This window comes from Pseudophryne corroboree, chromosome 11 (assembly GCF_028390025.1).
Source record: "Pseudophryne corroboree isolate aPseCor3 chromosome 11, aPseCor3.hap2, whole genome shotgun sequence".
Classification (NCBI taxonomy): Eukaryota; Metazoa; Chordata; class Amphibia; order Anura; family Myobatrachidae; genus Pseudophryne; species Pseudophryne corroboree.
In genome coordinates this window covers 302,486,824-302,502,933 of record NC_086454.1, presented here as the reverse complement: position 1 = coordinate 302,502,933, position 16,110 = coordinate 302,486,824, and the positions used below count along the sequence as shown (strand labels likewise).

Below are 16,110 nucleotides of genomic sequence, written 5' to 3'. Positions count from 1 at the left end.
AGGTAAAATAGTGCCCGAAGGAGAAAGGACATACATTAGAGAAGGAACATAACGAGTGGTGAGATTTATACACCATCACGCCACGAACATAAAACAACCAGCAACAGCTGGAAACCAAACAGCAACAGCTGAACAGGTAAACATAGAAAAGACAACCTGCAGAAAAGTCAACGCACTGAGGCGGGTGCCCAATATCCCTTATGGACTACGAGAAAAGGATTTACCGGTAGGTAATTAAAAACCTATTTTCTCTAGCATCCATAAGGATTAGTACGATGGGGACGTCCCAAAGCTTCCAGAACGGAAGTGCGATGGGGACGTCCCCTTAGTACGATGGGGCTGTCCCAAAGTTTCCAGAACGGGCGGAAATGTGCGGAGACTTCTGTAGCACTGGGTATCCTCTTTGGCCTGGGTATCAAACCTGTAGAACTTCACAAAGGTGTTCTTCCCCGACTAGGTAGCAGCTCGCCAAGACTCCACAGGCAGCCGTCCAGGAAGACCCCACCGATCTTGTAGAGTGGGCCTTCAGAGACTCTGGAACAGGTAAGGCCGCCAACACATAGGCCTGCTGTATATTATGCCTAAGCCAACGAGCAGTAGACTGCTTTGAAGCAGGGCAATCCTTTTTCTGTGCATCATACAACATGAACAAAGAATCCATCTTTTTGATCAAGTCGTTCTCTTGACATAGATCTTCAAGGCTCGCACTGCATCCAATGCCTCCGGAGGAGCAGAAGAGCCAGAACCTGACGGAACCACAATAGGTTGATTCCTTGTCTACACCAGCCTGTAGGAAACGGAGGAAACGTCCAAGTTGAACTCCGCAGGCGGATACGTGCGGTCTTCGCACCAAGAGACATTTTCTCCAGATAGGATGATAGTGTTTTGACGTCACAGGTTTCCTGGCCTGAATCATGGTAGCAATGACCTTCTTGGAAAGGCCCTTCTGAGCTAGGATGTTCCGCTCAACCTCCATGCCATCACACGAAGTCGCCGTAAGTTCGAACGGTCCTTGCTGAAGAAGATCTCTTCTTAGTAGTAGAGGCCAAGGGTCTTCGACGGACATGTTCAGAAGATCCACGTACCACGCCCCCCGAGGCAAAACTGGGGCAATCAGAATTGCCTGGACTCCTTGATTTCAGATTCACTTTAGCACCCTTGGGAGTAATGGAATCGGATGAAACAGGTAGACCAGGCGGTAAGGCCAAGGCGATGTCAGTGCATCCACTGTCCTCACCTGAGGGTCCCTGGTTCGGGAGCAATACCAACGAAGCTTCTTGTTGAGTAGAGAAGCCATCATGTCTATTTGCGGCAGCTCCACCGGTCGATGAGCTGTTGAAACACCTGATGGTGGAGCCCCCACTCCCCCGGGTGGAGATCGTGACGACTCAGGAAGTACGCTTCCCAGTTGTCCACTACCGGAATGAAGATTGCGGACATTGCCCTTGCATTTCTTTCTGCCCAGAGGAGTATCTTTGACACCGCTCGCATACAGGCCCTGCTTTTTGTCACCCCTTGCCGAATGAGGTAAGCCACTGCTGTGGTGTTGTCCGACTGTACCTGGATCGCATGATCCCTAAGTAGAGGAGAGGCCTGAAGCAGAGCATTGTAGATCCCCCGAAGTTCCAGAATGTTGATCGGAAGGAGGGCTTCATGGGCTGACCACCTACCCTGGAACTGAGCCCCCTTGGTGACAGATCCCCATCCTCCTCAGACTCGCATCCATCATGAGGAGGATCCAATCCTGAATCCCGAAACTTCGGCCTTCCAGGAGATTGAAAGACTGCAGCCACCACAGTAGGAAAATCCTGGCCTGAGGTGACAGTCGTATTATCCGGTGCATCTGAAGATGTGACCCAGACCACTTGCTCAGGAGATACAATTGAAATGTTCTGGCATGGAACCTCCCATACTGGATCGCCTCGTATGAGGCTACCATCTTTCCCAACAATTTTATGCAAAGATGGATAGATATTCGAGCAGGTAGGAGAACCATGCGGACCATCTCCTGAAGTGTTCTCGCCTTATCCTCTGGGAGAAACACTTTCTGGGCGACAGTATCCAGTAACATCCCCAGGAACAGAAGCCGCTGAGTTGGATCCAGGTGGAACTTCTGTAAATTGAGAATCCATCCATGGTGTGATAAGAGTTGGATAGTGCGGTCGATATGGAACAATAAAAGCTCCCTGGATCTTACTTTTATCAGGAGATCGTCAAGGTAAGGGACAACATTGACCCCATGGACCCAAAGCTGGAACATCATATCCACCATTACCTTCGTGAACACCCTCGGAGCTGTGGACAGGCCGAAAGGTAGCGCCTGGAACTGGTAGTGATCATCCAGTAGGGCAAGCCTCAGATAAGCCTGATGAGGTGGCCAAATCGGAATATGGAGATAAGCGTCCTTGATATCCAGGGAGACCATGAATTCCTGTTCTTCCAGGCCTGTAATCACTGCTCGCAAGGATTCCATTTTGAACTTGAAAACCTTCAGATAAGGGGTCAAGGACTTTAGATTCAAAATGGGCCTTACCAAACCGTCCGGTTTCAGTACCACAAACAGGTTGGAGTAATAACACTTTCCCTGTTGTTGTATTGGTACTGGAACAATGACGTGGGACTGGACCAACTTTTGGATGGCCTGTTGCAACGTAAGCTGCGTATCCTCCAAAGCTGATAAGCTTGATTTGAAAAATCGTTGGGGAGGAGCACCGGCGAACTCCAGCTTGTTGCCCTGAGAAATGAGGTCCTTGACCCAGGTATCCTGGCAGGAACTCTCCCAGATGCGGCTGAAGTAACGCAGCCGAGCTCCCACCTCGGGATCCCCTCGGGGTGGGTGGGCACAGTCATGCTGAGGACTTAGTAGAAGCAGAACTGGGGCTCTGTTCCAGAGAACCGGTGCTTGCAGGTTTTCTTGTCTTACCTCTGGTGCCTCTAGCCGCATTGGAGGCACCTCTGGCCCGAGATCGAAATCTGTTAGACCGAAAGGACTGAACAGTGGGTCCCGGGTAGGAACGCCTAGCCGGCGGGGCCCCAGATGGGAGAAACGTGGATTACCCCGCAGTAACATTAGAAATCCACGTATCCAACTCAACCCCGAAGAGCCATTCGCCAGTAAAGGGGAGAGATTCCACACTGCACTTGGACTCTGCGTCCGCTATCCATTGACGCAACCACAAGCTCCTGCGCGTCGACACTGCGATGGCAGAGGTCCTAGCATAAATATTGCCCATCTCCTTGAGAGAGTCACACAGGAAACGAGCAGTGTCCTGGATGTGACTTAGTAAAGTTACCGTAGTAACCAGGGGCATATCCCCGGAGAGGCCCTTCAGAATTTGAGTAGCCCACGTATGAATGGCATGGGTCATCCAGCAACCTGCTCTGACCGGCCTTTGAGATATACCTGCTGCTGTATAGACAGACTTTAGTGTAGTCTCTATTTTTCTGTCCCCAGGGTCCTTCATGGTAAAGGAGCCCGGGGCAGGCAGCACCGCCTTCTTAGACAGGCGATACGTCAATTGCCAGGGGTTCTTGCCAGAATTTCCTACCTTCAGGAGCAAATGGGAAAGTGTGCAAGAATCTTTTGACACTCAGTATTTTTTTGTCTGGATTTTTCCAGGCTAACTTAAATAGGCCATCTAACTCTGCAGAATCAGGGAAAGTGACATTAGGCTTGTTCCGTGTAAAGGAAAATGACTGCTATGACGCAGCATCCTCTAGAGGGAGTTATAGCACGTCCCTTATACCTCCCTTCCCCCCCCCCCCCCCCCCAAGCCCCCTCACTGAGTTGTGAAGATTGGCTGCATTGTTCACAGGATACAGAATCAGATGTCGAGGAAGAGAATCTTTTGTGACACACACTGCATAATTTGTGTTTACCCATATTCACAGTAAAGCACAGTTACATACACATACACACAGACAAGTTATAAATTAGCAAGCCTGCCCTTACTGTATGTTAGAGGGAGACAGAGAGAAAAAGCCCAGGTACACAGCCCCAGCGAGGCTGTAAGCTGTTATATCACAGTGAAACACCTATGATTACTGTCCATTATAGGACACAGATTGTGTACAATAGCGGCTCTCCCCCTTTCCTACACCCTGTACCAGTTTTCCAGCGTTTCCCGAGTGTCTTGAGGAGCTGTGTGTGCCTGCTGCTGCTGCTGTAAGCAGAGGAAGGCGCCAAAATGCTGCTGGTCCCGATCTGAGGTGGCTCCGATCCCCGTCCCCCCCCCCCCCTCCCCCCCAATAGCGCCAAAGCGACAGTGTTTTTTATACTGGCAATGTCTGCCAAATAGCTTAAAAACATCACACAAGTGTTAGTTTAAGCCACCGCTTGCCAGTGGAGGGTCCCGTATGCCTCCCCTGCGTGTCAGACGCACCTTGAACCGGGGACCACCTAGCAGGGCCCCCGGTTTGTACTCACCACTATCGTCACCTTCAGGCTAGTGTTAGGGGTGTGCGGCGTGCTGCGATTGTGACCGCCCAGGCGCAGTGCTCCGTTGTACAACAACCTCTCAGGACGGTGGTCCTGCAGCGGGAAAGCAGCTCTGACACCTCGCAAGGCCAGTGACCGTCCCCCCCTAACTCCCATAGTGCAGGTATGCTGTTGCCCAAACAGCAAACCAAAAATAATAAAGATTGAAAATAAACTGAAGAAAACTCTCTGGAGCTGCAGAGATGTGCATCCTCTCCTGAGGGCACTTTTTTCTAAACTGCCTGTGGGAGGAGGCATAGAGGGGAGGAGCCAGCACACCCAGTTGAAGAAATTTAAAGTGCACTAGCTCCTTTGGACCCCGTCTATACCCCATCGTACTAAGTCTCCCCAATATCCCTTATGGATGCTAGAGAAATGTAAGTTCTATGATTTTCTGTGAAGTTCTATAATCAGCAACATGAAATGATCATCTTAACAGCAAAATAATGAGATTTATGGTAAGAACTTACCTTTGTTAAATCTCTTTTTGCGAGGTACACTGGGCTCCACAAGGATAGACATTGGGGTGTAGAGTAGGATCTTGATCCGAGGCACCAACAGGCTCAAAGCTTTGACTGTTCCCAGAATGCACAGCGCCGCCTCCTCTATAACCCCACCTCCCTGCACAGGAGCTCAGTTTTTAGTTAACCAGCCCAATGCAGTAGCAGGAAAAGAGACGACAACGGTTAGTAACCACATACACCACACTCTCACGACAGGAGAAGTGTCAGCGGCTAATGCCATACCAACCCAAAGAAGCTAAGTGCGTCAGGGTGGGCACCTTGTGGAGCCCAGTGTACCTCGCAGAAAGAGATTTAACAAAGGTAAGTTCTTACCATAAATCTCGTTTTCTGCTGCGAGGTACACTGGGCTCCACAAGGATAGACATTGGGGATGTCCTAAAGCAGTTCCTTATGGGAGGGGACGCACTGTAGCGGGCACAAGAACCCGGCGTCCAAAGGAAGCATCCTGGGAAGCGGCAGTATCGAAGGCATAGAACCTTATGAACGTGTTCACTGAGGACCACGTAGCCGCCTTGCACAATTATTCAAGGGTCGCACCACGGCGGGCCGCCCAATAAGGTCCAACAGACTGAGTAGAAAGGGCCGTAATGTGAGCAGGAGCCGACCGACCAGCCCTCACATAAGCATGTGCAATCACCACTCTAATCCATCTGGCCAAAGTCTGCTTGTGAGCAGGCCAGCCCCGTTTGTGAAATCCAAACAGTACAAAGAATCAGATTTCCTAATGAAGCAGTTCTCTTCACATAGATACGGAGAGCCCGTACCACATCCAAAGACCGCTCTTTGGGAGACAGATCAGGAGAAACAAGTGCCGGAACTACAATCTCCTGGTTAAGGTGGAACGAGAAAACCACCTTAGGTAAATATCCGGGACGAGTCCTAAGAACCGCCGGTCACGGTGAAATATAAGATATGGGGAACTACAGGACAAGGCACCCAAATCCGACACTCTTCTAGCTGAAGCAATAGCCAGCAGAAACACCACCTTAAGGGAAAGCCACTTAAGATCAGCTGAACCAAGAGGTTCAAACGGAGACTCTTGTAACGCCTCCAAAACCACCGACAAGTCCCAAGGAGCCACAGGCGGGACACACGGATGTTGGATACGCAACACACCCTGAGTAAAGGTATGCACATCAGGTAAGGTCGCAATTTTTCTCTGAAACCACATCGACAAGGCAGAAATATGAACCTTGAGGGAGGCCAGACGCAGGCCTTAGTCCAGGCCCTGCTGAAGAAAAGCCAACAACTTGGCTATACTAAACTTGGAAGCGTCATAATCGTTAGATGCGCACCAAACAAAGTAAGAATGCCAGACCCTATAGTAAATCCGAGCAGAAGCCGGTTTCCGGGCCCGCAACATAGTTTGAATGACTGCCTCAGAAAACCCTTTAGTCCTTAAGACGGAAGCTTCAAGAGCCACGCCGTCAAAGACAGCCGGGCTAGGTCCTGGTAGACACAGGGGCCCTGAACGAGGAGGTCTGAGCGTTGTGGAAGTAGAATTGGACGCTCTGACGACAGGCCTTGCAGGTCTGAGAACCAGTGCCGTCTGGGCCACGCTGGAGCTATGAGAAGCAGAATTCCTTTTTCTTGCTTGAACTTCCGAATTACCCTGGGCAGGCGTGACATCGGAGGGAACACGTACGGCAGCCAAAACCTCCACGGCACCGCCAGCGCATCCACGAATGCTGCTTGAGGATCCCTTGTCCTTGCTCTGAAGACCGGAACCTTGTGATTGTGTCGAGACGCCATCAGATCTACGTCTGGAAGACCTCACTTTTCCACTAGGAGTTGAAACACTTCTGGATGGAGGCCCCACTCGCCGGTATGTACGTCCTGACGACTGAGAAAGTCCGCTTCCCAATTCAGGACTCCCGGAATGAAGATTGCCGATATGGCCGGTAGATGGCGTTCCGCCCAATGTAGAATCCGTGAGACTTCCTTCATTGCCAGACGGCTTCGAGTGCCGCCTTGATGATTTATGTAAGCCACTGTGGTGGCGTTGTCCGACTGCACTTGAACAGGACGGTTCTGAATTAAATGCTGGGCTAGGTTCAATGCATTGAAGACCGCCCGCAATTCCACCGACCCTGAAGGCAGTGTTGCTCCAGTACCGCGCCCCAACCTCTTAGACTGGCATCTGTCGTCAACAGGACCCAGTTGGATATCCAGAAGGGACGGCCCCTGCACAATTGTTGGTCTTGGAGCCACCGGAGCAGCGACAGACGGACCTCCGGAGTCAATGAGATCATTTGAGACTTGATCCTGTGAGGCAAGCCGTCCCAGTTGGCTAGAATCAGCCTCTGGAGGGGGCGAGAATGGAATTGAGCATACTCCACCATGTCGAATGCTGATACCATGAGGCCCAGCACCTGCATCACCGAATGTATCGACACTTGCGGACGACAAAGGAAGCAACGAATCCTGTCCTGATGCTTCAGGACTTTCTCCTGACACAAGAACAACCTCTGGTTGTGAGTGTCCAATAGTGCTCCCAGATGCACCATGCTCTGAGCAGGGATCAGGGATGACTTCTTCCAGTCTATGAGCCACCCGTGGGCTTGTAGAAACCGGACCGTCATATCTAGATGACGTAGGAGAAGTTCTGGGGAATTTGCCAGGATTAACAAGTCGTCCAGATACGGCAGTATCCTGACCCCTTGACGGCGGAGTACCACCGTCAGCACCGCCATGACTTTGGTAAAGACTCGCGGAGCCTTTGTTAAACCAAAAGGTAACGCCCAAAACTGGTAATGGAGGTTGCCAATAGCAAACCTCAGTTATTGCTGATGTGACGCTGCTATAGGAATAAGCAGGTAAGCATCCTGTATGTCCAGGGAGACCATGTAGTCCCCAGGTTCCAAGGCCAGAACTATAGAGCGAAGGGTTTCCATACGGAACTTGGAAATCTTCACAAACCTGTTCAATGCCTTGAGGTTGAGAATGGGCCGGGAGAACCCATTCGGTTTCGGGACTAGAAACAGCGGAGAATAGTACCCCCGGCCCCTCTGCGCAAGAGGCACCTCTACTACGACTCCTGTATCCAGGAGGGTCTGTACCACCGAATACAGAGTGTTTGCTTTTGTCTGGTCCAACGGGGAGGTCAGTTTTTGAAGGCTATGGCGTAACCTCGAGTGACGACTTCCTGTACCCAGGCATCTGAAGTGGTCTTCAACCATTCCTGGGTATACCCTAGAAGCCGGTCCCCCACCCTGGGATCCCCCGGGGGAGGCCTGCCCCGTCATGCGGCAGGCTTATCGGCCTTGGAAGCTGGCTGATGGGCCGCCCAGGCTCTTTTGGGCTTTGGTTTACCAGGTTTGGAAGTGCGGGCCTGCTTGCTGTACGCCTGACCTTTTGCTTTACCTGAAGGACGAAAGGGGCGAAAGGAAGTACATTTAGCCTTCGACACAGAAGGAGCGTTACTTGGCAGACAGGCAGTTTTGGCAGTAGCCAAGTCAGCCACTATCTTATTTAAGTCCTCCCCAAACAGAATATCTCCCTTGAAAGGGAGTACCTCCAGGGTTTTTCTAGAGTCCAGATCCACAGACCAGGATCTCAGCCACAATATCCGGCGAGCCAGGACTGACGTAGTAGAGGCCTTGGCTGCTAGGATACCGGCATCAGAAGCCGCCTCTTTAATATAGCGAGAAGCTGTGACAATATACGACAAGCATTGTCTAGCATGGTCAGAAGAGATTTCAGCTTCTAACTCCAAGGCCCATGCTTCAATAGCCTCTGCAGCCCATGTTGCTGCAATAGTGGGCCTTTGTGCAGCACCCGTGAGGGTGTAAATCATTTTCAGACAACCCTACACACGTTTATCCGTAGGCTCCTTTAGAGACGTGACGGTAGTGACAGGTAGAGCTGAGGAAACCACCATCCTAGCCACGTGTGAGTCTACTGGAGGAGGCGTTTCCCAATTCTTAGACAGCTCTGGTGCAAGGGGATAGCGAGCCAGCATATTCTTTTGAGGCACAAACTTCGTACCCGGGTTTTCCCAGGGTTCCTGAGGTATATCCACTAGGTGGTCAGAGTGAGGTAAAACTTGTTTAATCACCTTCTGACGCTTGAACCTATCTGGTTTCTTAGGAAGGACGGATGGCTCGGGATCATCCGTAATCTGTAAAATTAATTTAATAGCCTCCAAAAGATCAGGAACATCCACATGTGAACTACCCTCCCCATCAGCCATATCTGAGTCAGAACCTGTGGGGTCAGTGTAAGTGCCGTCTTCATCAGACGAGGTGTCAGTGACAGCAGTGGATTGTGAGGAGACAAGCGCTCGCTTAGAGGACCCCTTGGACTTAGGCGAGCGATGGTCAGACTTTTTAGTATTCAGGGACTGGTTCAACTTCTTCAATTGGGCAGAAAAATCATCCGCCCACGGCGGGTTAGCTGCAGGGACCACATACGGTTGTACCGGCATAGCGGGTCCCATAGGGGGTGTTCGTTTATTAACTATCATATGTAGAAGCGTGGAAAAAGCGTCCCACGGTGGGTTATTATGTACCTCCGTTGCCACAGTCCCACTGGGGGGCAAGGAGCCCCAAGAACCAGAGCCCACAGCTGCTATATTCTCCTCATAGGGATCTGTGGCTTCAGCAACACCGGCAGTGTGTTCAGCCCCAGAACCGTTACCCTCAGAAGCAGACATGATATAACTTGCAGTATGAGGTAACACAGTACAATTATTAGCAGCACTATATCCCTAAACCCAAACCCCTGCGCAGTGTAGTCAACACTAGCAGAGATAAAGGAGAGATATGCTGACTAAAATCACAGAGACAAATACGTATTAAAGTATATCTTTGTAAAAATCCTATATCAATATAAAACCTGACGCACCAAGCCCCCTCAGGTTATAGAGTATAGGGATAGCAGGTTGAGTGAAAGACACGAAATGGACACCACTCAGCTATCTAATGCACACACAAATAGTCACAGTCTGTACAATGCAGAGGTTATTACTAACAATAATACTGCACTGGACTAGCTTATATATATAGCAATATAGTCAATAGATATAACACTACACAGTAAGAACTGGATGTATATCACAGGGTAATTGTACTAGAAAACCCTGACTAAATGCACTCTTTCTTAACTAGCACTGTCTAAAAAGGCAGGTAGAATAGTTAAGTGTCATGTAAAGTCACAGCACTGACAACCAGGCGGCTTTACACATAAGGATTTGCCCAAGCAGTCCCAGGAACAGTGAAGCTGAGAGATAATGATGCCCAGACACTGACAGGGAGTGAGGGAGAGACAGATATGCAGCTCCAGGGCGGGAACATTTGCGGGAAATGGTGCCCTGGGGCTGGGGGAGAGGCTTCAGGTCTAAGCCTTATCCCCCTGCTGGCAAAACCACCGGGTACTGTGGGCTACTGAAAATGGTTTAGAGAGAAAACCTGACCTGCACCCATGCCCTGGTGATCTAGTGGGATCGCCTGTACTGCACCAGGGTCCACCGCCAGCGCGCGCGGCCCGCCTCCCACTGACCGCGCCGGAATGCAATGAAGACCGGGTCCCGCAAGCGGGACCCACTTACCACCTCCCGAAGCGCGGCCACGCGATCCCGGAGAGCCCCCGTCGTGTGTGCCTGACGTGAAGAAAACCGGAGCCTCCTGCTGTAGTTACCCGGCAACCAGGGCTCGGGAGTGTACAGCGCCGCTGGGGAGAGCTGGAGCTGCAGCAGTGAATGTTCTGACATTTACCACCGCTGCTGCCCTTGAAGTCTTCACTTTTTTCTTCAAAAAAAGCTCTTCTTAGGGCTGCCTGGAGCAGCCCCTCTGTTATGTGCCTGCTTACTGCAGCACCAACTACAAAACTGAGCTCCTGTGCGGGGAGGCGGGGTTATAGAGGAGGCGGCGCTGTGCATTCTAGGAACAGTCAAAGCTTTGAGCCTGTTGGTGCCTCGGATCAAGATCCTACTCTACACCGCAATGTCTATCCTTGTGGAGCCCAGTGTACCCCGCAGCAGAAATGAGAATAAACCTAAAGTACTTTGGGGGTCATTCCGAGTTGATCGCACGCTGCGCTTCTTCACAGCCATGCGATCGGGTCGGAACTGGCGAGTCATTGCCCGGCGACGCCGCTAACGAAGAAAGCGGTCACAGACGCAACCGCAAGAAGATTGACAGTATGAAGGCAGAACTGGGCTACAACTCACCGTTTTCTGGGCGTCGAGATCCAAGCGCAGGTATGTCAAGGTGTTTGGAGGGCGAACATCTGACGTAAATTCCGGGACCTGCAGCACTGGATTGATCGCACAGGGTAAGTAACTCTTACCCTGGTCTTGTTCTACACAAAACTTGTTTTGCATAGCAGGGCGGCACAAGCGATTACAGCCTTGCTATACAAAAACACATTCCCCCATAGGCGGTGTCTAGTTGGTCGCACGGGCTGCAAAAAGTTGCAGCGTGCAATCAACTCGGAATGAGGGCCTTTGTCTTGAAAGCAAGTCATGTTTAAATCTAGACTCACTAGATTCTAGATCAGTAAGGCAGGCAGCATTCTCCAGCTGTTGCAGAACTATAAGCCCATATGGCACTTGTAGTCCTACATCAGGTAAGTCACAGGTTGCACAAGCTTCCAACTCTGATGATCACCGTCCTGGTGCTAAATTTACCTTCAAGTAATCCACAAATTCCTTCACTTCGGTCTTTGCTTCGTGCATCCCAGCAACATCCTTAAAGCTGATTCCTTTCCCAGATGCTCCATCAACGATGGTGAAACGAGCAGTCTTCAGCTGGTTCTGGAGCCAAAGAGAGTGGAGGAGTGACAACATGAGCCATACTAGTCCTCTTTTTTTCCTTTTTGTGGAGATATATATATATATATACACACACACATACATACATATACACATACATACACACACACACACACACACACACACACACACACATATATATATATATATACTATATATTTTTATACATATATATATATATATATATATATACATACATACATACATACATACATATACACATACATACACACACACACATTATTATATATATATATATATATATATATAATAAGAATTTACTCACCGGTAATTCTATTTCTCGTAGTCCGTAGTGGATGCTGGGGACTCCGTAAGGACCATGGGGAATAGTCGGCTCCGCAGGAGACTGGGCACATCTAAAGAAATATTTAGGACTATCTGGTGTGCACTGGCTCCTCCCCCTATAACCCTCCTCCAAGCCTCAGTTAGGACACTGTGCCCGGAAGAGCTGACACAATAAGGAAGGATTTTGAATCCCGGGTAAGACTCATACCAGCCACACCAATCACACCGTATAACTCGTGATAGGAACCCCGGTTAACAGTATGATAACAACGGAGCCTCTGAACAGATGGCTCACAATAACAACCCGATTTGAGTAACAATAACTATTTACAAGTATTGCAGACAATCCGCACTTGGGATGGGCGCCCAGCATCCACTACGGACTACGAGAAATAGAATTACCGGTGAGTAAATTCTTATTTTCTCTGACGTCCTAGTGGATGCTGGGGACTCCGTCAGGACCATGGGGATTATACCAAAGCTCCCAAACGGGCGGGAGAGAGCGGATGACTCTGCAACACCGAATGAGAGAACTCCAGGTCCTCCTCAGCCAGGGTATCAAATTTGTAGAATTTTGCAAACGTGTTTGCCCCTGACCAAGTAGCAGCTCGGCAAAGTTGTAAAGCCGAGACCCCTCGGGCAGCCGCCCAAGATGAGCCCACCTTCCTTGTGGAATGGGCTTTTACAGATTTAGGCTGCGGTAGTCCCACCGCAGAATGCGCCAGCTGAATAGTGCTACAAATCCAGCGCGCGATAGTCTGCTTAGAAGCAGGAGCACCCAGTTTGTTGGGTGCATACAGGATAAACAGCGAGTCAGTTTTCCTGACTCCAGCCGTCCTGGAAACATAAATTTTCAGGGCCCTGACTACGTCCAGTAACTTGGAATCCTCCAAGTTCCTAGTAGCCGCAGGCACCACAATAGGCTGGTTCAAGTGAAACGCTGATACCACCTTCGGGAGAAACTGAGGACGAGTCCTCAACTCTGCCCTATCCATATGGAAAAATCAGATAAGGGCTTTTATATGACAAAGCCGCCAATTCTGACACACGCCTGGCCGAAGCCAGGGCCAACAGCATGACCACTTTCCATGTGAGATATTTCAAATCCACAGTCTTAAGTGGTTCAAACCAATGTGATTCAATGTGAATATGCAGAACTCCTTTGACAAAAGTCTGAACTTCAGGCAGTGAAGCCAGTTCTTTCTGGAAGAAAATCGACAGGGCCGAAATCTGGACCTTAATGGACCCCAATTTGAGGCCCAACGTCACCCCTGCTTGCAGGAAATGCAGGAATCGACCCAGTTGAAATTCCTCCGTTGGGGCCTTCCTGACCTCACACCAAGCAACATATTTCCGCCAAATGCGGTGATAATGTTTTGCGGTGACATCCTTCCTGGCTTTGATCAGGGTAGGGATGACTTCCTCCGGAATGCCCTTTTCCTTCAGGATCCGGTGTTCAACCGCCATGCCGTCAAACGTAGCCGCGGTGAGTCTTGGCTTTCCCAACGGTTTACCAGCATTTGGAAGACTTCTGGATGAAGTCCCCATTCTCCCGGGTGGAGGTCGTGCCTGCTGAGGAAGTCTGCTTCCCAGTTGTCCACTCCCGGAATGAACACTGTTGTCAGTGCTAACACATGATTTTCCGCCCATCGGAGAATCCTTGTGGCTTCTGCCATTGCCCTCCTGCTTCTTGTGCCGCCCTGTCTGTTTACATGGGCGACCGCCGTGATGTTGTCTGATTGGATCAGTACCGGTTGGTTCTGAAGCAGGGGCCTTGCTTGGCTTAGGGCATTGTAAATGGCCCTTAGCTCCAGAATATTTATGCGAAGCGAAATCTCCTGATTTGACCACAGTCCTTGGAAATTTCTTCCCTGTGTGACTGCACCCCAGCCCCGAAGGCTGGCATCCGTGGTCACCAGGACCCAGTCCTGTATTCCGAATCTGCGGCCCTCTAGTAGAGGAGCCCTCTGCAGCCACCACAGCAGCGACACCCTGGTCCTTGCCGACAGGGTTATCCGCTGTTGCATCTGGAGATGGGACCCGGACCATTTGTCCAACAGGTCCCACTGGAAAGTCCTTGCGTGGAACCTTCCGAATGGAATTGCTTCGTACGAAGCTACCATTTTCCCAGGACTCGTGTGCATTGATGTACCGACACCTGTCCCGGTTTTAGGAGGTCTCTGACTAGAGATGACAACTCCTCGGCTTTTTCCACTGGAAGAAACACTTTTTTCTGGTCTGTGTCCAGAATCATTCCCAGGAACAGAAGACGTGTCGTCGGGACCAGCTGTGACTTTGGAATATTGAGAATCCAGCCGTGCTGTTGTAGCACTTCTCGAGAAAGTGCTACCCCCACTACCAACTGTTCCTTGGACCTCGTCTTTATCAGGAGATCGTCCAAGTACGGGATAATTAAAACTCCCTTCTTGCGAAGGAGTATCATCATTTCGGCCAATACCTTGGTAAAGACCCTCGGTGCCGTGGATAACCCAAACGGCAGCGTCTGGAACTGATAGTGACAGTCCTGTACCACATATCTGAGGTACTCCTGGTGAGGAGGGTAAATGGGGACATGCAGGTAGGCATCCTTGATGTCCAGAGAGACCATGTAATCCCCCTCGTCCAGGCTCGCAATAACCGCCCTGAGCGATTCCATCTTGAACTTGAACTTTCTGATATACGTGTTCAAGGATTTTAAATTTAAGATGGGTCTCACCGAACCGTCCGGTTTCGGTACCACAAACATTGTGGAATAGTAACCCTTTCCTTGCTGAAGGAGGGGTACCTTGACAATCACTTGCTGTGAATACAGTTTTTGGATAGCCACCAACACTGCCTCCCTGGCAGAGGGAGTTGCTGGTAAGGCAGATTTTAGAAAACGGCGGGGGAGGGGGGGACGTCTCGAATTCCATCCTGTACCCCTGAGATACTACTTGAAGGATCCAGGGATCCACCTGTGAGAGAGCCCACTGTGTGCTGAAATTTCTGAGACGGGCCCCCACCGTACCCGGGTCCGCCTGTGAAGCCCCAGCGTCATGCTGTGGACTTACCGGACGCGGGGGAGGACTTTTGCTCTTGGGAACTGGCTGTATGCTGCAGCTTTTTCCCTCTACCTTTGCCTCTCGGCAGAAAGGATGCGCCTCGAGCCCTCTTGTGTTTATGGGGCCGAAAGGACTGTACTTGATAATACGGTGCTTTCTTTTGCTGTGGGGTAGCCTGTGGCAAAAATGTCGATTTCCCAGCCGTAGCTGTGGAAACGAGGTCTGAAAGACCATCCCCAAACAGTTCCACCCCCTTATAAGGCAAAACTTCCATGTGCCATTTTGAATCGGCATCACCTGACCACTGCCGAGTCCATAACCCCCTTCTGGCGGCAATGGACATTGCGCTTATTTTTGATGCCAGCCGGCAAATATCCCTCTGTGCATCGCGCATGTATAAGACAGCGTCTTTTATATGCTCTACTGTCAGCAAAATATTGTCCCTATCCAGGGTATCAATATTATCCGACAGGGAATCTGACCACGCAGCAGCAGCACTGCACATCCATGCTGATGCAATCGCTGGTCGCAATATAATGCCCGTGTGTGTATATATAGCTTTTAGGGTAGCCTCCTGCTTTCTATCAGCAGGATCCTTTAGGGCGGCCGTATCCTGAGACGGTAGTGCCACCTGTTTTGATAAACGTGTAAGCGCTTTATCTACCCTAGGGGATGTTTCCCAACGTGACCTATCCTCTGGCGGGAAAGGGTACGCTGCCAATAACCGTTTAGAAATTATCAATTTCTTATCGGGGAAAGTCCAGGCTTCCTCACACACCTCATGTAATTCCTCAGATGCAGGAAAAACTACTGGTAGTTTTTTATCACCGAACATAATACCCTTTTTTGTGGTACCTGGGGTACTATCAGAAATGTGTAATACATTTTTCATTGCCTCAATCATGTAACGGGTGGACCTATTGGAGGGTACACTAGTCTCATCGTCGTCGACACTGGAGTCGGTATCCGTGTCGACATCTGTGTCTGCCA

General features: G+C 50.3%; 1 protein-coding gene across 3 annotated transcripts in view; it reads right to left on the bottom strand.

Moving 5' to 3' along the window:
* Window positions 1-16,110, bottom strand: part of SPG7 (SPG7 matrix AAA peptidase subunit, paraplegin) — a 150,227-nt gene that overhangs the window by 54,552 nt on the left and 79,565 nt on the right. For all 3 annotated transcript variants that reach the window (XM_063945541.1, XM_063945539.1, XM_063945540.1), the window contains exon 7: window positions 11,630-11,755. In XM_063945541.1, the coding sequence (XP_063801611.1) occupies window positions 11,630-11,755 (126 nt within the window). The remainder of the gene's footprint in view (window positions 1-11,629; window positions 11,756-16,110) is intronic.